Below are 18,930 nucleotides of genomic sequence, written 5' to 3'. Positions count from 1 at the left end.
GTAACACTCCAACACTGCGTTTTTTTCTAACTATGCATGTTATTAATTAACTTCAATTGTAAGAATATTACTTTAAATAGTAAGAGGAATTATTTATCTTAAACTTTTTTTTATCAAAGTTTATTGAGTGAAAATAAATAATTTTGGTTTTATCTAGTTAAAAGTGTTTTATTTGTTAATTTGGTATTATGAGTTAAAAATTTCAAAAAAAATTTCAAAAAAAACTTATCAATACAGTTATGGTGTGCAAAAATTTGAACTTTAGTCTTGAGTAACATCAACAGCCACTAAAGCATAATTAATTTATAATATAAGAGGTGCAAGAGTTGTATATTGTCTATACCTAAATCCAACAAAAAATAATAATAACAATACATTGCCAAAATGTCACTCTTAGGTCGGAACCTCTTGTTCTAACAAATCGCACAAACCATTGATGGACTCTAGTTTTTGTTTAAATTTAGGAGTCCTAAAACTGTCGTACCTTCAATTTTATTTCAAGATCAGCCATGCCCAAAGTACTCAATATTTTTTCGGTACTCATACATACCGTATCAATAAAAAAAAAAACCCTCACTCAAGCCGATAGATATTCAGAACGTTGGTTTTGAAGACTCTGTCTCTGGCTCGTCACATGATTGGGCGTCATCTTGGGTTTGGGTGAAAACAGATAATTAGGGATGTGTATTTACAACTTCAACTTTTATTAGTAGAAGCCAAACCAACGCATCTCTGCTCTGCTCATCGGTCTGCACTCCAAATATTCTCTCAATCCCTCGCTTTCTCACTCTCCATCGACTTTATTTGTATCAAACTTCAGAATCACTACGACATAAAACCATAGAAAGATCTCGGCTTGTCTTCTTCGAGGGGTAAGTCTTTTTTTTTTTTTAGTATATATGTTTCTGTTCCTTTTTTAATTTGATCTCAGTTATTATTATTTTTTTTTTCATTCTTTTGCACCTTACTTGGCCATTATTTCGTCGACGACAATTTCCCGGAGCTGATTTATTATCCCTTTTTCCTTTTCAATTACTAATACCCTAGTTTTCAAGGCTTAAATTCTCTTATTAAAGATAGCTGCTCATTTGTTTTGTATTGTTGCAAATTAGATTCCATTTTAGTTGGATCCTCGTACTTTACCCAAGCTAATACAGATAGTTATGCATATGAAAACACTTGATTAGACCATCTCCTACACTTTACTCGTACTTTTTACTCAAATTCAAGTAAATTTAGGTAGAAGCGTCGTTAATGTCATAGGTGTAAATTTGGGACAGACAAAATAGCTTTCCGATATTTGATAAAAGGTTTGATTTTAGTAAGAACATGTGTAAAACTCAATTTCTTATAGGGCTGAGTCAGGGAGTGGAATGAGTTTTGAGGGATCTTTACTCCAATTTTGATGTTCAGTTGGAGAAAAGAATAAGGGATTGAGTCGTTGGCTTTATAATGTGATCTGTCTGTAAATTTGATTGATTCTCCTTGGCTTTATAAATTCTCCTTGTAAATTTGATTGATTCTCCTTGTTTGAACCTAGGGCATTGCTGATTTGTATTTGGTGCAACTGTTGGAGAGATGGGTATTAGGGTGGTTTGCTGGCCCTGACGCTTTGTTCTAGCGTTTTTCTCTTATGTACCTGGACGTCTATCGAATTGCTAAAGAGTGCTTATATTTTCGGATAAGAGGGAAGCTATGTATGGTAGGGCTGGTCTTGATAGATTTAAGAAAGCTCAGTCTTTGGAGCCGTTTTCGGTGACTGCAAACTCTACATCTAAAGTAGCTACACAGCCTGCTTCTAAACCTACTACCCAGCCCTCGGATTTGAAGTCTCTGTCTCAAAGTCCTCACCAGAAAACCCAGAACCAGAGCCAATACCACGTTACTCAAAAACCTCTAGCAGCAGATGTGGGACCAGCTGGGGTGCCGGCACGGCAAGTGGTGACTCAGCTTGGAGGGGGACAGTCAACTTGGAAGCCTCCTGATTGGGCCATTGAACCCCGTCCTGGTGTCTATTATCTTGATGTGTTGAAGGATGGTGAGGTTCTTGATCGCATTAATCTGGATAAACGGAGGCATATATTTGGAAGACAGGCACAGGCGTGTGATTTTGTGCTTGATCATCAGTCTGTCTCGCGTCAGCATGCTGCTGTCATTCCTCACAAGAATGGGAGGTGTGACTCGTGTTTAGTGCTCTTTACGTTACATATATTCATTTGATATGTGTGTTAGTTCTTTTCCTATAGGTATTCATATTCTGATGTTTTCCTCCACTGGTGCTTTGGTTTTTCGCTCATTCAGAATGTCTTGGTTTTTGAAGTTTTCACTTTTCTTAATTTACTTTTGTAGTAATGCTGCACTATGGTATTCTTGGCTAGTTAAAGATTCAAAATGCTTTAGGAAATAAATATGAATGAAGGTTGCAGTACTGCAAAAATAAAGTAGACAAGAAACAAACACAATTTTGTTTCTTTGGATTATGCTTTTGGTGATATGCCTGTGACAGGACAGGCGACTCAAAATTCTGGTCTAAAAGGACTCGAGATTCTAGGACACTCAAAAGGAAAAATACAAAATGCTCTACTTGAGGGATCAGATCCTCTCATAACTACGAGGGAAGAAAGAACAGAAACACAAAGGACTACGGGCGGACTACAGACAAACAAATAAAGATAATCCGCTGCCTTTTGTAGAAGTATGCCACTATGCCTTGGATAATTCCAAGTCTTTTCCTTAAGCTATCTTTAGGTTTCTGCTCTTGAGGTCGAAGTAAGATCAGCTGCCACTTTGGTACCCATATCTAGGGGAGCATTTAAGTATTGACTTCATCTTTATGTGCTTTAGTATTTCCTGTGCTCCCGTCATTAGGAGGATGATTGGTGAAGGGAATAGATATCTAATGGACAATGAATGCCACAAAGTATAGGATATACAATACCTTGGAGTTGTGTATGAGTAATCCTCTAAGTATTAGTACGGGACCATTACTCGTGCTACGGGATTATATCCTCTTATGAATAGTTCAACCAATCAAACATCGCCCCAGAGTAAATATTGGCTCAATTCTACTTATGGCCAACATCTGATACTGGAAAAAGACGCACATATTTTATGATCATCGTTGATGAAGTAGTTGGCTGCGTAAAAGCTTAAGTTGTGACCTAACTGACTTCCTCCCGTCATGCATTGCCCTCATTTTTTTTATTTTTTTTTTGTACCTAGAAAGATTCAAGTTATACCGATCAAGTAGAAAGACACGAGTCACATGAGGGTATTGCTTGGCCCCTTGCACCTTAATTAACTTTTGCGGATTGAAAAGTATAGCCCCAGTCATAGCCATTAATAAAACAAAATTTTTGTTTGCAAAGCATGTGCATTGACAAACTTATTTTCTCTACCTGACAGCATTTATGTCATTGATCTTGGATCTCCGCATGGTACATTTGTTGCAAATGAACGCTTGACAAAAGATTCCCCTGTTGAGCTCGAGGCGGGGCAGTCTTTGCGGTTTGCTGCCTCAACAAGAACTTATATTTTGAGAAAGAACAGTGCAGCCCTTTTCCCACCCACTCCACTACCAACAGAAATCAATCATCCCCCATCTCCTGATCCTTTGGATGAAGAAGCCGTTTTGACGTATAACACATTTTTGAATCGCTATGGCCTGACCAAATCAAAAAAACGGTCTTCATCCACTGAGCCAGGAGGCTCACCTGCAGGCGGAAGACATGAAAACCATCATATGGAGAAATCTGCAAAGAAAATTAGGAAAATGAGAGTGGCATTCAGGGATCAAGTTGGGGGTGAGCTGGTTGAGGTGGTTGGGGTTTCAGACGGTGTGGATGTTGATACAGAACCTGGTCCAGTGGGCGTTAAAGAAGGAAGTCTTGTTGGGAAATATGAATCCCTTGTACAAATCACAGTAATACCAAAAGGGAAGGAGCAGTCTTGTGCGAAGGAAATTAATATTTCCGAGAAAGGGGTAACCGATAGGTTACAAGAAGTCTTGAACAAGGTCAAAAATCCCCCAAAAAGTGGGATTTATGATGACCTTTACGGGGAATCATTTTCTGGTCAAGTAGGTTCATCCTGGGCGTATTCTTCTGTCAACTCTGGTGGTAGACAAGCTCCTCCAACTAAAGATCCCGAAGTTAAGCAAGCTGTTGGTGACTTAAGTGGAGAAGCTGGGAATGACTCTGGCATTGTTGATGATGACAGTGATGATTTATTTGGCGACTAGCTCTTTGAACAAAAAATTCTTGGGGCAAGGTCAGTGCTTTTTCGGTTTGGGGATTTGACAACATTATTAAACTTTCAAGAGCATTATTCTGTAGACAATAGTGAGTCATACTTGTTCTCAAACAGAAATTTTTGTTGTATCTCATTATTCATTCCTTTCTCTGATTTGCACATGAAGGACATGAACTGGCGATTTTCATTGATACCTGAGATTGCAGTTTGGAGTCTGTATCACCTAATGAGGAAATGGATAGTAGTTGCCAATAGTTTTGCAATTTAACTCCAATTGCTCCTCTGTTCCTTTTGGTCAGACCTACAATTTTCAGGCCCCCAAGCTAGGCTGCTGCGTCTGATGTAGTAGACCTTCATTTACAAGTGGACTAGAGTAATTGGAGCTTTTGATTATGGCGTGCCTTCCTTGCAAGACATCCCATGTGCTTAGGGTTTCTAAGCTTTATGCATCCTGATGACTCATCAATGAGTCAGGTCTGGCATCAAACTGTTTATTGACGTGATAGATGGACTAACTGGTGATCAAACTCTTAAAAATTCTCTGATTGCAACTCCCATGGGGATGCATAAAAATGGTTTACCCAAGTGCATTGATTTCCAATTGTTGTCAATATGGATGAGGATGCTGTAGAACTGGGAACTGTTTCGGGAGCTGCATATTTACCAGTGAAACTTTGTTTTCGGGAATAAACCGACAAAAGAAAAGCTATGAGATGTCATCTTTAAAGAGGTGTGAGGCTACACCGTTTGAAGTGTATCTCAGGTTGAAGCCTGAAGGCATCCCGGTTTTCTTTACCTTGGGAAGCATAATTGCCATTTGAATTTCCTGTGTTGTTTACAGGGAAATCCCTTCTTTTTTCTATCATTCTTCAGTAGTTCATAACTCCCATATCCGAACGTTTGGTTAGAAAATCTAGTGCGCATACCACTTGCTTCACCGTGTGGAAAGTGGAAACGTACAAAATTTATCTCGACATTGGGTCCTCCTTAACGACCTGATTGCTTGCAGTAATTGGAATTGGCTGTGAGATTGTATCAATACTGCTATCTTTGGTTTGTCCTTTTACTGTTGTCATTCGAGTACTTGGTACAAGCAACATGTTTCCCTTCACTGGCATGATTTTCCGCGATTGATGTCACTAGCGATTTCTACTTTTGTGCTTCTTTGGATTTGATTTAATTTTTTTATGATTGTTTCTCTCTAAGATATCCCGCATTTTCCATTCTGTCTCATGTATATATGTGCCTGGATGTCTATGACTATATTAAATTAGAAAATGCATAGTTAACTCTCACCTCCAATGTGAAAAGTAATAATCTTGCTTTTCTCTTTGTTACATTACATCATTGACTATTTTTGTTGCAAGAGTGATTTCTTTCAGGTTTGTCACTAGACATTTAATTGTTTCTGCAAATTGACCTGAGTTCGACATAGGTCCTGATATGGTCTTCCTTAGGGTGTTTTGAGGTATATCTACCGCCATCGTACCTTCCTGAACCTATAAGAGATGAAAACCAAGGAAACAGGTCAATAGTGCATTGAGCAATTTTATGGTACTGTAGTGAAACCTAGACATTTCTATTCAATAGTCCTGCTAAAGTAAATGGAACAACATGCAAGGCAAACCTACCGTAAGCATCTTGTTGCGATAAGCATTCTACTTGGTAAGCTTCTGAATCTGTTCCTGTAGCTGGACATCATAAGCCTGGTGAGAAATTGTTTGAGTCTGTTGTTTAACGGGGACTCCATCTTCCTGTCAATTAAGGAACAAGCATAGTAGCTCACAATGCTAGAATATGTTCATTGAGTACAAGCTTTGGACTAGCAAATTCTAATATGTTATTTGACAATAAGTTTTTAACTGCCAAAACACTAGGAAGTTAACAGTTATGTTACTTAGGTGCCTTCTATGTTTGGGATTATAATCTTTAGCTTTTAATAATGTGTCTAGAGTTACCACAATTAGGGCAATATAATAAGAATAAAATGGTCTGAAGCTGTTGGGAAGTCACCTGTTTCTGTTCAAAGGATCGTGCAGCTGTTGCTCTGTTGTTGATCTTTTCACGTTGAAGTCTGAGGGCAGCTGTTGCTATATTGTTGATCTTTTGACGTCGAAGTCTGAGGGCGGTCATTGCTTCAGTCTCATAAACCCTTCTATATTTTTTCTTCCTCCTTTGCCGAGTCTTGGCTGTGACCCTTGCCCTCCCGCCCATCCATCGCCAAATGTTCACTCTGTCGTAACATTGGACAAAAAATCCACATTTCATGAAAGATCTTGCCACTCCACCACCAGCGGCACCATCACGGTCTCCTCCCCCACCACAGGCGCCTCCATAAGTTGTCCCATTTGCCAATGTCTGAAATGGGCTACCCGCTTGGCTATCACCACTAGTACCACCATGACTCGTGCAACCTGTGATGTTCATATTCTTATTGGAATCACCAGTACCTTCCGTTACTAACTGCTGTTCTTTCTCTGTTCCATTCTGGGTTACCTTATAACTTTCTTGATTCTCTCCTCCGTAGTTCTGTTCACTGAAGTCCCGAGCACTTGTGGGATTCATCTCATATGGAGGAATCATTGTCTTTTCAAATTCATCAAAATTCTCTAGAAGGTTAGCCAACTGGTGGTTGGTGACTTCCGGAAGCCTAGAATTTGCTTCATTTATGTTTGTGAAATATGGATCGCTTGAGTCTTCCACATTTGGCAGGATTCCATTTGTAAACTCTTCAAAATCATGTTGAATCCTCTCAAACTGGTCCCAAATGAATTGCTGAAATCCTGAATCAGTTTCATCGTCTGGACAAGGTGGGTCCATGGTTTTGAGCTTTGTACGGAAACCTAGTTTTCAAGTGAGTTAGTGATCAGATGGTGGCTTGAAGATGATGAATGTATGAATAAACAATCAAGAAACTTATAACATCTCGGTCGAACGAAGCCGTCTTTAGAGTCATTAAATGCATCATCTAAGCTTATGATAAACAGAACAAAACAATGGCATGGAAGTAGAAGTTTGATACTAATTCTTTTTCCATTCTTATCAGTTCAGCTACAGAGGGGGCAGGGAATTATCATGCAGTTAGTTACAGTAAAAGCGCTTGTCTCAAGGCATTACCTGCACACACACATGCAGAGAGAGAGAGAGAGAGAGTGTTTTGTGGTTAGTTGAACAGGTACACCCTTGCAAGTTGCAACCATACTGTGAGCATAGTGTTTCTGGAGTCACGTAGTTTGTGGGGTAGCTCTAAGGCATGGTTTTCCGAAAACGCGCACAGCCGTCCAAGAGATTCCAAAACTACTCAACAAGGCCTAGAAGGTTGGTATTAGTATTGTTTTATTTCCTGCTTTCTGGATTCGCTTGTCAAGGAACTACTTATTAATCGGCTGATGAATCTGGAAAGGAATAACAACTTCTCGAGCATTTGGAATGCGGATTAATAATAGAGAGAATACAAATAAAACCTGAAAATGTTTGGCTGCTACATTCCACTAGTGGATCCTACAAGTTAGAAATTTGCTAGTATCACACGCATAGAATGGATAGCCTGAACATCTAACTAGTGCATGATCTAGAAATACGCAATAGTACCGCATTTGTTCGGTTTGAGACCAAGCAATAGTGTACCTGAAACTGGAATTGATTTTATCTTCATGGCATTTCTGTGAGGGAATCTATCCCGGCTGGGAATTAGTTTTCTTGTTAACCTCCGCCTGGGAGTATTGTCCCGTCACGCCACACCACTATCTCCACTGCACATACGTCGGGATCAAAGTTAAGGTCCCACCACGTCGGGACCCAATAAAGGGTTGTGAAAACTCGAACCTGGACCTTTATTTCCAGCCAAAACCGAGTTTTCATTACTGAGTCATTGGTATAGTATTTGTGTTACTGCACTAAAAAATGCCTAACCCACGGTCTAACTTAGAAATACTCAGAAAATGACCCAGTAGAAAGAAAAAAAAATAAGGAAAGAAATTCACTATACTGGTACTGGAATAGAAATATTGAAAAAAAAGCTGATCATTTCTAAACTGTTCTCCTTTTATTTTTCTCAAGCAAAGTAGTATTCCTGATCGAAGGCAGTGACCTCATTTCTTCTTCTTTTTCTTCTTCCTGATCATTTTCTTTTGTAGTATTTCTTTGTTACAAAGGGTTGAAAATTTTCTATGGTAGTAAAAGTGCCAGAGATTTCGAGCAGACATTAATAAGTAATGGGGGGATATTCCAGCACTTGATGACATGCGAACCCCACCCCGCCCCCACCACAATAGTAGTGTGTCAGTTAGTGTGTCACTGGGCAAATTGAGAGATTCACAGATATCATGGGTACGGGGCTTAGTTACATAATTCTTCAGCTTGGCCTTTACACGCATTCTCGATCATTGTTCTGTGCTCATACTTTCACTCACATTCTCAATTCTTGCTCTCACAAATTTTAATCATTTAAAATGTTCTTGAAAGACATTTGCACGCTTCTCGCTCACGCACCCGTTTTGTGTGTCTTGGATATGGGCAATGGGGTGGCACTAACAACGTGCCCAAACGTGGTGGGCTACTAAAGAGGGGCAACCTTCTGTTTTTTTATTTACCTTTCGACCCTCTCATTTTTTCCATTATCTCCTCTCTCTCTCTCTCTCTCTCTCTCTTGGGCTTCACCTTTTTTGTACGTCTTCCTGTAGTATCTGATAAAGAGGGTGTAAAAATCTATGGCCAGTTTTCTCAACCACCTATGCCTATTGCCTAGCCAGTCGGCACTGAAACATGTAGTACTACATGACATGGGTAGACCTACGCCTAGCTTTTTAGGATGTCATGGAATTAATCATTGTCGTTGTGAAACTTTTGTTGGTTTGTTTTTTTGGCAATAAAAAAGCTGATTAGTGGCTAGCCTTTGTGGGCATCTCTGGGCTCCCTCTCGTTGGGAGTTCGATCCAGCTTCCAATTTTCTACTAACATCCAAATGGAGGTTGAGTACTATAGTGAAAAAGGCTTATTGTTGTTACTCCTATATATCTAGCTTTTACCTAGTACATGCATGTAGAAAGCCTATTTATTAGTTACCATCTTCAACAGGCTTAGGGGTATAGGATGGGGAGTTTTTTTTACAGAAAATAACTTTGCTAAGATTTCGATATAATTGTGATGTTGGTTGTCTGGTTAGTATTGGTCCGTTAAATTGTAACCACGTATGACAACTTCATTTTATATCATAGAGACATAGACAATCACCTTGTTTAGTTAGTTTCACTAAGCTTTTTAGTGTAGTACTTTTTTCGTTAGCTCACTTTTTCAAACATCTTGATAATTCTTTAGTTACTTTTTCTATTTCTTAAATCGAGACAAACCAAAAATAAGACCACCCTCTATCAAAAGTTGAAAGAAAATCATTAATTAAAGATGACAAATAAGAGAAGCTAGCCTTAACGTAAACTTCGCCGGATCATTAAAACCTTCCCCAGAGACACATGGTTATCCGTAACAATATATGTTGTGATAATTGATGCGAATAACAAAGGGAAATGATATTGGCACTTCAAAAATTGATGCAGACACTCTCAAAAACAAAGGAAAATGGCTTTGGAGTTATACTGATTTTGGAGTGTCTGCATCAATTTTTGGAGTGCTAATATCATTTCCCATAACAAAATCTAATTTAGAAACTCAAAAAGAAGGTATTGAGCAATTATATAAACATGATGATCGCCAAAGTATCAGTGTGCCAAGATCGTCATCATCACGGGCATAAGTCATCAGCACCTTGTCATGACTATGATTGAATTAGCCTAAAATTGGGAGAATCTTGCTTTTGGAAAAAGCTGTAGTAGGATGTTATTTTTTTTTAAATAAAAAAGCTTCTAAACCATGGAGGAGAAAAGAGAGAAGAGGATGACGATGATGGTAGGCAAATTCTTTCCCCTTCAAGCGGCTTTAATTTTTTCGTGGTATGAGACCGCTCATCTTGTCTAAGGCCCAGCTTAATGCTTTAAATATGAGTTCCATCGGTACACACACAAAAAGATGATATATAATCAAGTCGTGTTGCAGAAAGTGTATATGTATATATATCCAAATGATCCGTGGAAGGCAGGAATCAAGTTTATATAGCATCTAGCATTGATGAATTTTCAAATTTCACTTTTACGGTAAAAAACTTTTAAAGATCAGCTTAATCAGCTGGTATGGTCCAATATTGACCATAACAAACGTGACGAGTCAATTAAGAACCAACATGAAGCGAGAGCCTATTGACACGAAGTGATCGAGCTAGAACCTATTACTAATAGCTAGGCGGTGTTCCAATTTCCAAGGGCTGCTAATCTGATAGACTGTACCAGCATCGAAGATTCAAATAATTTAGGGATATGATTTTGTTACTCTCTTTTTTATTAACACCACTCACCTGCAAGTATATTTTAGGTATAAAAATAAACTTCCAAAAGAGTGACGTTAACAAAAAAAAAAAAGTGACAAAATCAACGTCCATAATTTAGTTCATATATACTCCACTACGGTTCTTTAAAGTACTCTTGACTACTGGAGTAATTAATAAACAAACTAATACTGTACTATATTGATCATCATTACACAAGTGATGAGACAGAAAGCACACCAGACTCGGTCAGGATTAGAATCAGTAATAGGCACACAAAAGTTGCAGGATATGAAAACAGACACCCAAGTCCAAGAGAGAGAGAGATGGTTGTCTGTGTTTGGCCTCCAAAACAACCAACAGGGGCAATTTAGCCCCAATACCATCTATCATCTATGTGTGTCAAACCCCCGACCGGTCCCATCAAACTAATCAGACAGGAGGAGGAGGAGGAGGCGACGAATCAAACGGTACGCAAATAGACACACGCGAGCCGATCGACAATATTGAAAATTTCAAAGCAAGCGTGAACAACCGTTTGATGGGGCCAGTGTGATGACTTTTACTATGAAAAGCCTGAGCATATACCATCAGTGAAAGGAAGAAGAAAAATGAGAAAGATCCATCTATGTTGCTCCATTTCCTTAGTGGGGGGCATGAATGATGAGGATTGAAATTAATAGAGAGGGATATCCTTCTTCTTAGCTTTCGAATTGGTCCCACCTAGCTACCCAAATTTAATTTACTTTTTTCCATAACTCAAATCTCTGAACCAATCTGCACGCACGTGGAATAATTTTGGTGAACCATTTCCACCGTTTACATATACAAATCCTTTAGAGTCAGAGCAAAGCTCCATTTGGATACGCCTTTTCCAATGCCAAATTAACCCTTATTGTCACTCGAATCAAGCATTTTCTTATGTTTTTTTCTCCAAAATAATTTAGGTCGAAATGCATGCCACATTTGTAAATAATAATAAGAAAGTGGAAAGAGGTGTTAAAAAAAAGGGCTTGGATTTTTGGTCTCCCCCTCATTTGGTTCAAAAGAGTGGTAAAACTCAAAAAGAGTAGGTTATAGATAATGTCATAGGAGATGAATTTTTAGTGTTTTACTTAAATTTTGATAGTTTAAGTTAGAGGGTATACTGTAAATAGTTTAAGTTTTTGGTTGAATATAAATTGAAATCTTTTGTCTACTTCGAATTTACCCGGCCAAATTTCAAAAATATATGAAATTTTTAGAAATAAGTAATAAATTTGTATGTGTAAAACCAAATGGAGATTTTGCAAAGTGTGCATTCCTCTAGGAGCACTGCTACACATATGTCCATCACATATTTTTTTTAATCAACATGTCCACCACAAATTTGGATACTGTGTACACGTATCTGCAATCTTTTAATGCAAGTGTGATAATGCACATTCATTTAACAATTCCGAGCACATGTATATCGGGGTACTATTTTGCTTTCCCCAGTTGTCCACCTCCTCTTGCATGGGTATTTCTTCTCCCGTTTGAGTGACTTCAATTCAATCATAGACCAACCCCCAAAATTCTACTGGTAGCTAGCTCCCTTTGGTGCAAGTAGAATAGAAAAATGAATAGACTCCCAGTTTCCACCCTCGATCTCAATAAACTACTCCTTTTTTCTGCTCTTTTCAATCAGTTTAATCATTTTGTTCTTTTGATACATTACCATGTTGACTAAACCCACAGCGGCCTCCGCTCGCTCTCTCTCTCTCTCTCTCTCTCTCTCCCCAGTCAGTGGGCAGACTAATTAGAGATACTCAATCTAGTACGCCTCACCAAACAGTTTTTTTGCACTCATGCCTAAGAGACACCATTAATGCACGCCTCTCTCTCTCTCCATCATTGCATGCATGAAGCAGCTAGATATTCTGTCTGTGATCTGATATATGGTACCACTGTATGTCATGGTTTATGTTTCTAGCTCCTTGATTCAAGTGCGGATAAATAGTCGGCTTCTTCAGATTCATCAGTCCGCAAATGGAGTTGCTACTGTAGAGAGGATCCAAGTTCTCATGTTGAGATTGAAGTGCTTCAAACAATTTAAATTCAATCAACCTTTTTGAATTTCCTGGTATGTTTTCTTATTCCTGTATTTTTCGAGGGTTTTTTTTTTTTTTTCTGTTTGCTAAAATTTAGTCCAGTACGGTCAGAAATTATTATTAGTTCAATATGTTAGCATGGAAGGAAAATTGGGGTGATGTGATTTGCTATGGGGAAAATTGCTAGTGTGTCGTGGTAATTTGTAAAGTACTATTGTAGGATTAGTCTTTAGAATTAGTCGATGTGTGCGTTAACTGTTATGGACACTTGAGTGATAAAAACAAAAACAGGAGTACTATTGTTGTTTGCCACTCATAACCAACCTAACCCCAACTAATTAAGAACATGCTTCCAAATTATCTCGTTATAGCTTTGTTTCTGGGTTTATGTTGAGAATTCAGACATGCAACCACATGTACTCACTACTACTGCAAGTTTTTGAAGAGATACAACAATTAATGCTATTGTGAATTCATTTATGCTATTGGATGTTCTAATAATGACTTTATTCTTAAAATTAAGATATTTCTCCACGACCGAGTAATTCAAAATCAACCATACAACAAAAGTTGGGGTATATATATTAATACTCCAGTAATAATAAGAGATATATTTTCCTTGTTTTTTTTTTTTGCACGCGTGATATGCTGCAATATAGTAGGGCACTTCACTAGCTTACATATATAATTAAGCAAAGCAAAATACAAGTACTCCGATCCCAATATATAATAAGTCCGGCCGGCCCTGGTAATTAATTTTATGACCCAATTACTACTTTTGTTTTGTAGTATAAGCTCTCGATCTCTAGCTCTAGCTAGTAATTAAGCTTTTGCTAGCAATTGTACTACGTTTGTTTCCAATTTTTCAAACAAAATATAACTAGGCCATGCAGCTGCTGGTGACTTGTACTTGATCAGATGAAAAGTGTACTTGATACTGTTTCATATCGATCGGCATGCACTTTGGTTGTGTTTTTTCTCTATCTCTGTTAAAGCCTGGACCACCGGCTATATATAGAGTCTCTCAAGTGAGTTACAGTGCGTACTATTTTCATTGAATCAGTGGTGATGATGCATAAAGCTTCCAGCTGCCTCCACTTTAATTGGTTGCTCCCTCCCTCCCCGAAACTCGATCATTTCGAGTAACTCCAATCTTTTTCCTCTTTTTTAATTACTTATGTCTTGTTTGGATTGGTTTTTGAAAAATAATAGGGATAATAAGTGGAGAAAGATAAAGAGAGAAATGTTATAAGTAGAAGAATCTAAGGGTAATTTTTAAAAAAAATTCTTTTTAAACTGTAAAGCAAAAAAAGCATTAATTTCCAGCTGCATTGAGGTTGGTCAGTAATAGTACTGCAATTTTGAGAGTATGCATGTGTACGCGTATATGTGTTTGAAAGTAGTAGTATATTTTACTTGTCCAAGGATATGTCCATTAGTACTCGACTTGGGGCCCTCATAAATACTTCAGTACCTCATTATCATATTGTTTGTTAAGTTCCTAGTATTTCAGAAGGCGTGTCATTTTTGGATGAAAATTAACATATTTTTTAACATTATTATTTTACTTCATTCGTACCGCTTAAAAGATAGATGTTAATTACTGTACTTATTTAAAATGGTCGTGAAAATCCAAAAAATGATAGTACATGATAATGCTTTATATATTTTTAATAAAGAAGACATCATTTTTGTATTTCTATTTTCAAAAAGGACGTCAAACAACAAATAAAGGTGTAATGTCCCATGCACAATCAAAACATTTGGAAAGTGTGAGGTATATATAACCTAAGATTAAGCTTTTGAGCTGCATGACTATTGAATAGTTTTACGTATATACGAGAGTATTTTGTAGCCTGATTTTGTGTGTCTGGGTTTTCTTTTCTTTTCTTTTCTTAATTAGGGTGATGAAGGGGTAAGGAGTTGCGAGAAGCTGAACCCCTCATGCACCTTAGTGACCAACTTCATTGTTGCAGTAGTTGAACTTCATCAATAACCATTCCTTGAAGCTCTAGCTAGTTATTTATTAGGCACTAGCTTGGTGCCTAAAGCTAGCCCTTGTTTATCAGGCTATATAGTCACAAAAAACAAGAAAAAGAAACTCGTCCAAGACGTATTAACTACTTTTGTCAGCCAAAACATGAAATAAAAAACTCCAGGATTTTGTATTTTGATCGGGTTTTTTTTACTAATTACTATTATTTTTCACTAGTCGGAGGAGGAGGAAAATGTGATCACGGATCGTATCTGTGTACCGAGCCTTAGCTGACCTCTAAGGCCAAGGTGTGGTTTCCAGCACCCCGAAGGCCTTCCTCAGATCAGGCTTATAAGGCCCGAGCCAAACGTACCCTAAACGCTAATGAGCCCAACTCTAAGTCTCCAGCCAAACACAGCCTTCCTAAAAGATGGAAACAATTAATCAATCATGGATTAAGTTCAAAAAATGTTTCAGGGCATCTGTGTATGCAATATACATCACAATTGGTAGGCTATGGTGTTTTTAGTCCTATAAAAGTGCACCATGGGCTTCAAGCTTGTTGTGTCATCTATTTTCTTGTATGAGTTTGAGTCGTACAATTTTCGTTGATAACCGGATGTACGGGACAGTTTGCGCACACCTCGACTAATTCCGGGACCTTGAGTCCAACGATATATGTATATTATTGGAAGGACATTGAGGCAACTCAATCTTATAACAATTGAACTATATACCTGAGTCAGTTGGCCTGTTGTTGCAAATGTACATACACTCAGTAGTTTCTTTTACATCAAAACATCTCTGTTCAGTGGGTAAAGTTCCAAATATCAATTTATCTCTCTTTTTTCAGGTATATAACCAGAAGAGGAATGTCCCGGTTCGCCAAATTAATTCGGCAAATACATTTTTGTCTAACGGAATAACGTAATCACAAAGATGAAGTTTATGAAACTTGGGACGAGGCCAGACACGTTCTATACAGAAGAGGCTGCTAGGTACTGTTTTGCGGGAATTCGTTGTGACAAGATAATAAATGGTGGTTTGCTGATGACATGCACTAATTCTTTATCTAATGCTTGTGCCGATGATATGCAGGACAGTGGTTTCAGATGTTTCCAGTGATCTCATCATAAAAATCAACAATATCACTTACCATCTCCATAAGGTAATGATTCAGTTACGTACGAAGTTGCTTGCTTGAGTGAATTATAGATAGACAACGATAATATAGTCTTACAAATTTTTGATTTTGTTGCTTCGTCATGCGATAAGAGAACCTAGCTACCGAAACCCCAAATGAATCAATCATAACGGATGTGTTTCCATAGGATTTGGATCCGCAATTTCCAGCCACTATTCTACAGCTGGGCCAACTGTTCTGGTCTATATTTTGCGAGTTTGGTGTGCATGTATTTTTCTCATTGAAGAGGAATTACATTACCCTTGTTAATTGTGGAATTCCTAGTTGCAGCACCAACTTCTTCCAAAATGCGGCCTCTTACAAAGAATTTGCTCAGATTCTGAAGATTCCAACAGTGTTACTCTGGAGCTTCATGATATTCCTGGAGGTGAAGATGCTTTTGAACTTTGTGCTAAGTTTTGCTACGGGATCACAATCAATCTCAGCGCGCACAATACTGTACCTGCATTTTGTGCTGCTAAATTTCTTCGAATGACTGAATCAGTTGAGAAAGGAAATCTTGTGCTAAAACTCGAGGCCTTCTTCAATTCGTGCATTCTAGAAGGTTGGAAAGACGTCGTTGTTGCCCTGCAAAGTACTGGGAAGTTACCCGAGTGGTCAGAAAATCTTGGCATCACAAGGAGGTGCATCGACTCGGTCATTGAAAAAATACTCACACCACCAACAAAGGTTAGAAACAATTTGACTTGTGAAAGCATTATGTATACGTAGTGGAGATTGTGAAGATTATTGTTTGATAAGAAGGAAGAATCTCTGCAGGTGACATGGTCCTACACGTACACTAGACCGGGGTATTCTAGAAAACAGCACCAACTTGCGCCGAAGGATTGGTGGACAGAAGACGTATCTGATCTTGACATAGACTTGTTCCGATGCATTATTACTGCCGTTAGATCAGCAAACATTCTGTCACCACAGCTAATTGGTGAAGCATTGCATGTGTATGCCAGCCGGTGGCTACCAAACACTTCAAAGAGTCAGCCTCCAGAGAGTTCAGCTTCTCAAACTGAAGATGTGGAAAAGAAACAGCGAATCCTCGAGACCATTGCAAACATGATTCCGGGAGATAGGGAATCAGTTTCTGTTGGATTCTTGCTGAGGCTACTTAGCATAGCGAATTTTTTGGGGGCGTCTCCAGTAACGAAGGGAGAACTTATTAGGCGATCTTGTGTGCAGCTTGAGGAGGCAACAATGACTGACCTTTTATTTCCTTCACACTCTTCTTCCGGCGGGCATTTTTATGATGTTGACTTGGTTGGAGGAGTGTTGCAAAGTTTTCTGGTGCAACAGAGAAGGCAACATACTGGAGAAGAGGGCGGCCAATCCTTGAGGTTGATTCGGAAGGTTGGAAAGCTCATTGACTCGTATCTTCAAGTCATCGCAAGAGATGTCAATTTGCCAGTATCTAAAGTGGTGACTCTGGCACAAGCTTTGCCGGAAATCGCTCGGCCTGACCATGATGACCTTTACAAAACAATTAACATTTACCTAAAGGTATGGTACTAACTGTTAAATACTATGAAACACAGACAAGAAAAATAAGATAGAATGTTTCAAATTCTTCGTTTGGAATCTCTAAACAAGTTGGCCTAAGCAAATTTTGCATCGTTTGACATATCTAAAAGACATCAAAAAATAGGCGAAACAAGAGATTATTTAACATTTTTTTAGCTCCACAAAGTCCATTCTTGTTCATTAAAATGCAAACATGGTATAATTCTCTTGATCACCAGGCGCATCCTGATTTGGCAAAGCCAGAGAAAAAGCAGCTCTGTAGCATTCTAGATTGCCAAAAGCTATCCCCAGAAGTACGTGCCCACGCAGTGAGGAACGAGCGGCTACCCTTGAGAACAGTGGTTCAAGTCCTCTTCTTCGAACAAGAAAGAGGCAGTGGATCAACAAGTCGTAAACCTCCACCAGTTACTGGAGATCAGGAAAATCTAAGCAAGTCGAAAGTGAGCCCAGATGAAAAGTCCCATGAAACGCAGGAGGGCACTACAAGAACTAGAATGCCTAACGTGACCGAGAGAAGTCGTAGTAGGGCAACCAACTCGGAAGTAAAGCTGATAGGGGAGCCTGAACAAAATTTGAGCAGAAAAGAATTAGAACAAAGAGAGAAGGGAAGAATGACTATTGGTGAAGAAGGGATTTCTGGAAGTAAGTTTGAGTTCCCTAGTAGTAGTAACAAGGTCATGGCACAAAGGAGAACTAACAGCAAAGGTAGATCCTCCAGATAGCATATGAAGATGATCAGTTCAACCTCCCCTAGTTTTTTTTTTTTTGATCTGCAAAAACGCCTCTCGGGCTATCTCCTCCCCTAGTTTTCATGCACTTAAATTGTAAGTTCGATTTTTTGGGCCAGAATTAAGTGATTCATGGTGCCACTGCCAGCCAGTGGATACAGTGTAGTGTACAAAACCTTCGTACTATATAGTGATCAGTACAAAGCTCTTTAATAAATGTTGACTTATGCCCCTACAGTTGTTTTTTATATATTAAGGAAAGGAAAATGCTGTAAAACTTTACTGAACTTTATTAGGTATTCCTCTCATCAAGAAAAATACGAATTGAAAAAGCATACAGCAGCTGCACTAGTGAGCCTAGATGGTTTGATTCAACTTGTGGTTTATTATTTTCTTATTCTTGATCATGACCACCACGGCAACAATTATTTTTCTTTCAAATTTTTTTTTTTACCTAATCTTATGTTTCAATTACTATTAGCAAATGAACCCGTGCAATGCACAAGAGTTTGTCCAATATAAAAAAAAAAAAGAAGTGTATAAAGATATTGTAAATTGCATAAATAAAGTTGTTATTCAACAATGTAGCAATGATTACAAATCATAATGAATTTTACCAATATTACGTGACTCAATGTACTATAGACTAAACACATGTAGTTCATGTGTTGCTTTCTATCCTCTTAATAAAGGAGAAAAATAATAATTGGTCATCATCTAGTTATGAAAATTTAGTGTTTTGAAACTAAACAACAATATTTTATAAATTAGGACTCTTTTTTGAAGCCCTACCAAATTCAAAAAATTTCCCA

At 38.2% G+C, this 18,930-nt stretch overlaps 3 protein-coding genes across 9 annotated transcripts; 2 read left to right on the top strand and 1 right to left on the bottom strand.

The window, feature by feature from the left end:
* The first annotated feature begins 580 nt into the window (after positions 1 to 580).
* LOC131313604 (protein phosphatase 1 regulatory inhibitor subunit PPP1R8 homolog) lies at positions 581 to 7,568 on the top strand. Of its 4 annotated transcripts, none has more exons than XM_058341991.1 (4): positions 581 to 872; positions 1,541 to 2,174; positions 3,406 to 4,269; positions 7,298 to 7,568. In XM_058341991.1, exons 2-3 carry the CDS (start codon positions 1,696 to 1,698, stop codon positions 4,238 to 4,240), a joined length of 1,314 nt encoding a protein of 437 aa, XP_058197974.1. In that variant the 5' UTR covers positions 581 to 872; positions 1,541 to 1,695; the 3' UTR covers positions 4,241 to 4,269; positions 7,298 to 7,568. The 4 variants fall into 4 exon arrangements, with proteins under 4 accessions (XP_058197974.1, XP_058197976.1, XP_058197977.1 ...); XM_058341993.1 differs by having other exon boundaries at positions 7,303 to 7,395; XM_058341994.1 differs by lacking the exon at positions 7,298 to 7,568 and adding an exon at positions 4,551 to 5,390.
* Positions 5,531 to 7,329, bottom strand: LOC131313605 (uncharacterized). The gene is made up of 2 exons (XM_058341995.1): positions 5,883 to 7,329; positions 5,531 to 5,750 (listed from the first exon to the last, which is right to left on the bottom strand). The coding sequence occupies exon 1, from the start codon at positions 7,069 to 7,071 to the stop codon at positions 6,181 to 6,183; it is 891 nt and encodes a 296-aa protein (XP_058197978.1). The 5' UTR covers positions 7,072 to 7,329; the 3' UTR covers positions 5,531 to 5,750; positions 5,883 to 6,180.
* A 4,737-nt stretch (positions 7,569 to 12,305) lies between the features above and the next one.
* LOC131314478 (BTB/POZ domain-containing protein At5g47800) lies at positions 12,306 to 18,351 on the top strand. 4 transcript variants are annotated; one of them, XM_058343122.1, is made up of 7 exons: positions 12,306 to 12,728; positions 15,525 to 15,669; positions 15,770 to 15,839; positions 16,146 to 16,242; positions 16,360 to 16,544; positions 16,635 to 17,369; positions 17,609 to 18,351. In XM_058343122.1, exons 2-7 carry the CDS (start codon positions 15,611 to 15,613, stop codon positions 18,110 to 18,112), a joined length of 1,650 nt encoding a protein of 549 aa, XP_058199105.1. In that variant the 5' UTR covers positions 12,306 to 12,728; positions 15,525 to 15,610; the 3' UTR covers positions 18,113 to 18,351. The 4 variants fall into 4 exon arrangements, with proteins under 4 accessions (XP_058199105.1, XP_058199104.1, XP_058199102.1 ...); XM_058343121.1 differs by having other exon boundaries at positions 12,391 to 12,728; positions 16,140 to 16,242; XM_058343119.1 differs by having other exon boundaries at positions 12,392 to 12,728; positions 16,140 to 16,544.
* Positions 18,352 to 18,930: the final 579 nt, after the last annotated feature.

Source organism: Rhododendron vialii, chromosome 13a, assembly GCF_030253575.1.
Source record: "Rhododendron vialii isolate Sample 1 chromosome 13a, ASM3025357v1".
Taxonomy (NCBI): Eukaryota; Viridiplantae; Streptophyta; class Magnoliopsida; order Ericales; family Ericaceae; genus Rhododendron; species Rhododendron vialii.
The sequence above is the reverse complement of the archived record's forward strand: the minus strand, read 5'-3'. Positions and strand labels throughout refer to the sequence as shown.

What these genes read in the sequence shown, in the direction of transcription:
- LOC131313605 (XM_058341995.1), bottom strand. Translation starts at nt 7,071, where the DNA reads ATGGACCCACCTTGTCCAGACGATGAAACTGATTCAGGATTTCAGCAA.
- LOC131314478 (XM_058343119.1), top strand. Translation starts at nt 15,611, where the DNA reads ATGAAGTTTATGAAACTTGGGACGAGGCCAGACACGTTCTATACAGAA. An exon ending in TCACTTACCATCTCCATAAG is followed by an intron (nt 15,840 to 16,139) that starts GTAATGATTCAG and finishes TGGAATTCCTAG; the next exon opens with TTGCAGCACCAACTTCTTCC. An exon ending in TACTCACACCACCAACAAAG is followed by an intron (nt 16,545 to 16,634) that starts GTTAGAAACAAT and finishes GAATCTCTGCAG; the next exon opens with GTGACATGGTCCTACACGTA.
- LOC131313604 (XM_058341991.1), top strand. Translation starts at nt 1,696, where the DNA reads ATGTATGGTAGGGCTGGTCTTGATAGATTTAAGAAAGCTCAGTCTTTG. An exon ending in ATTCCTCACAAGAATGGGAG is followed by an intron (nt 2,175 to 3,405) that starts GTGTGACTCGTG and finishes TCTACCTGACAG; the next exon opens with CATTTATGTCATTGATCTTG.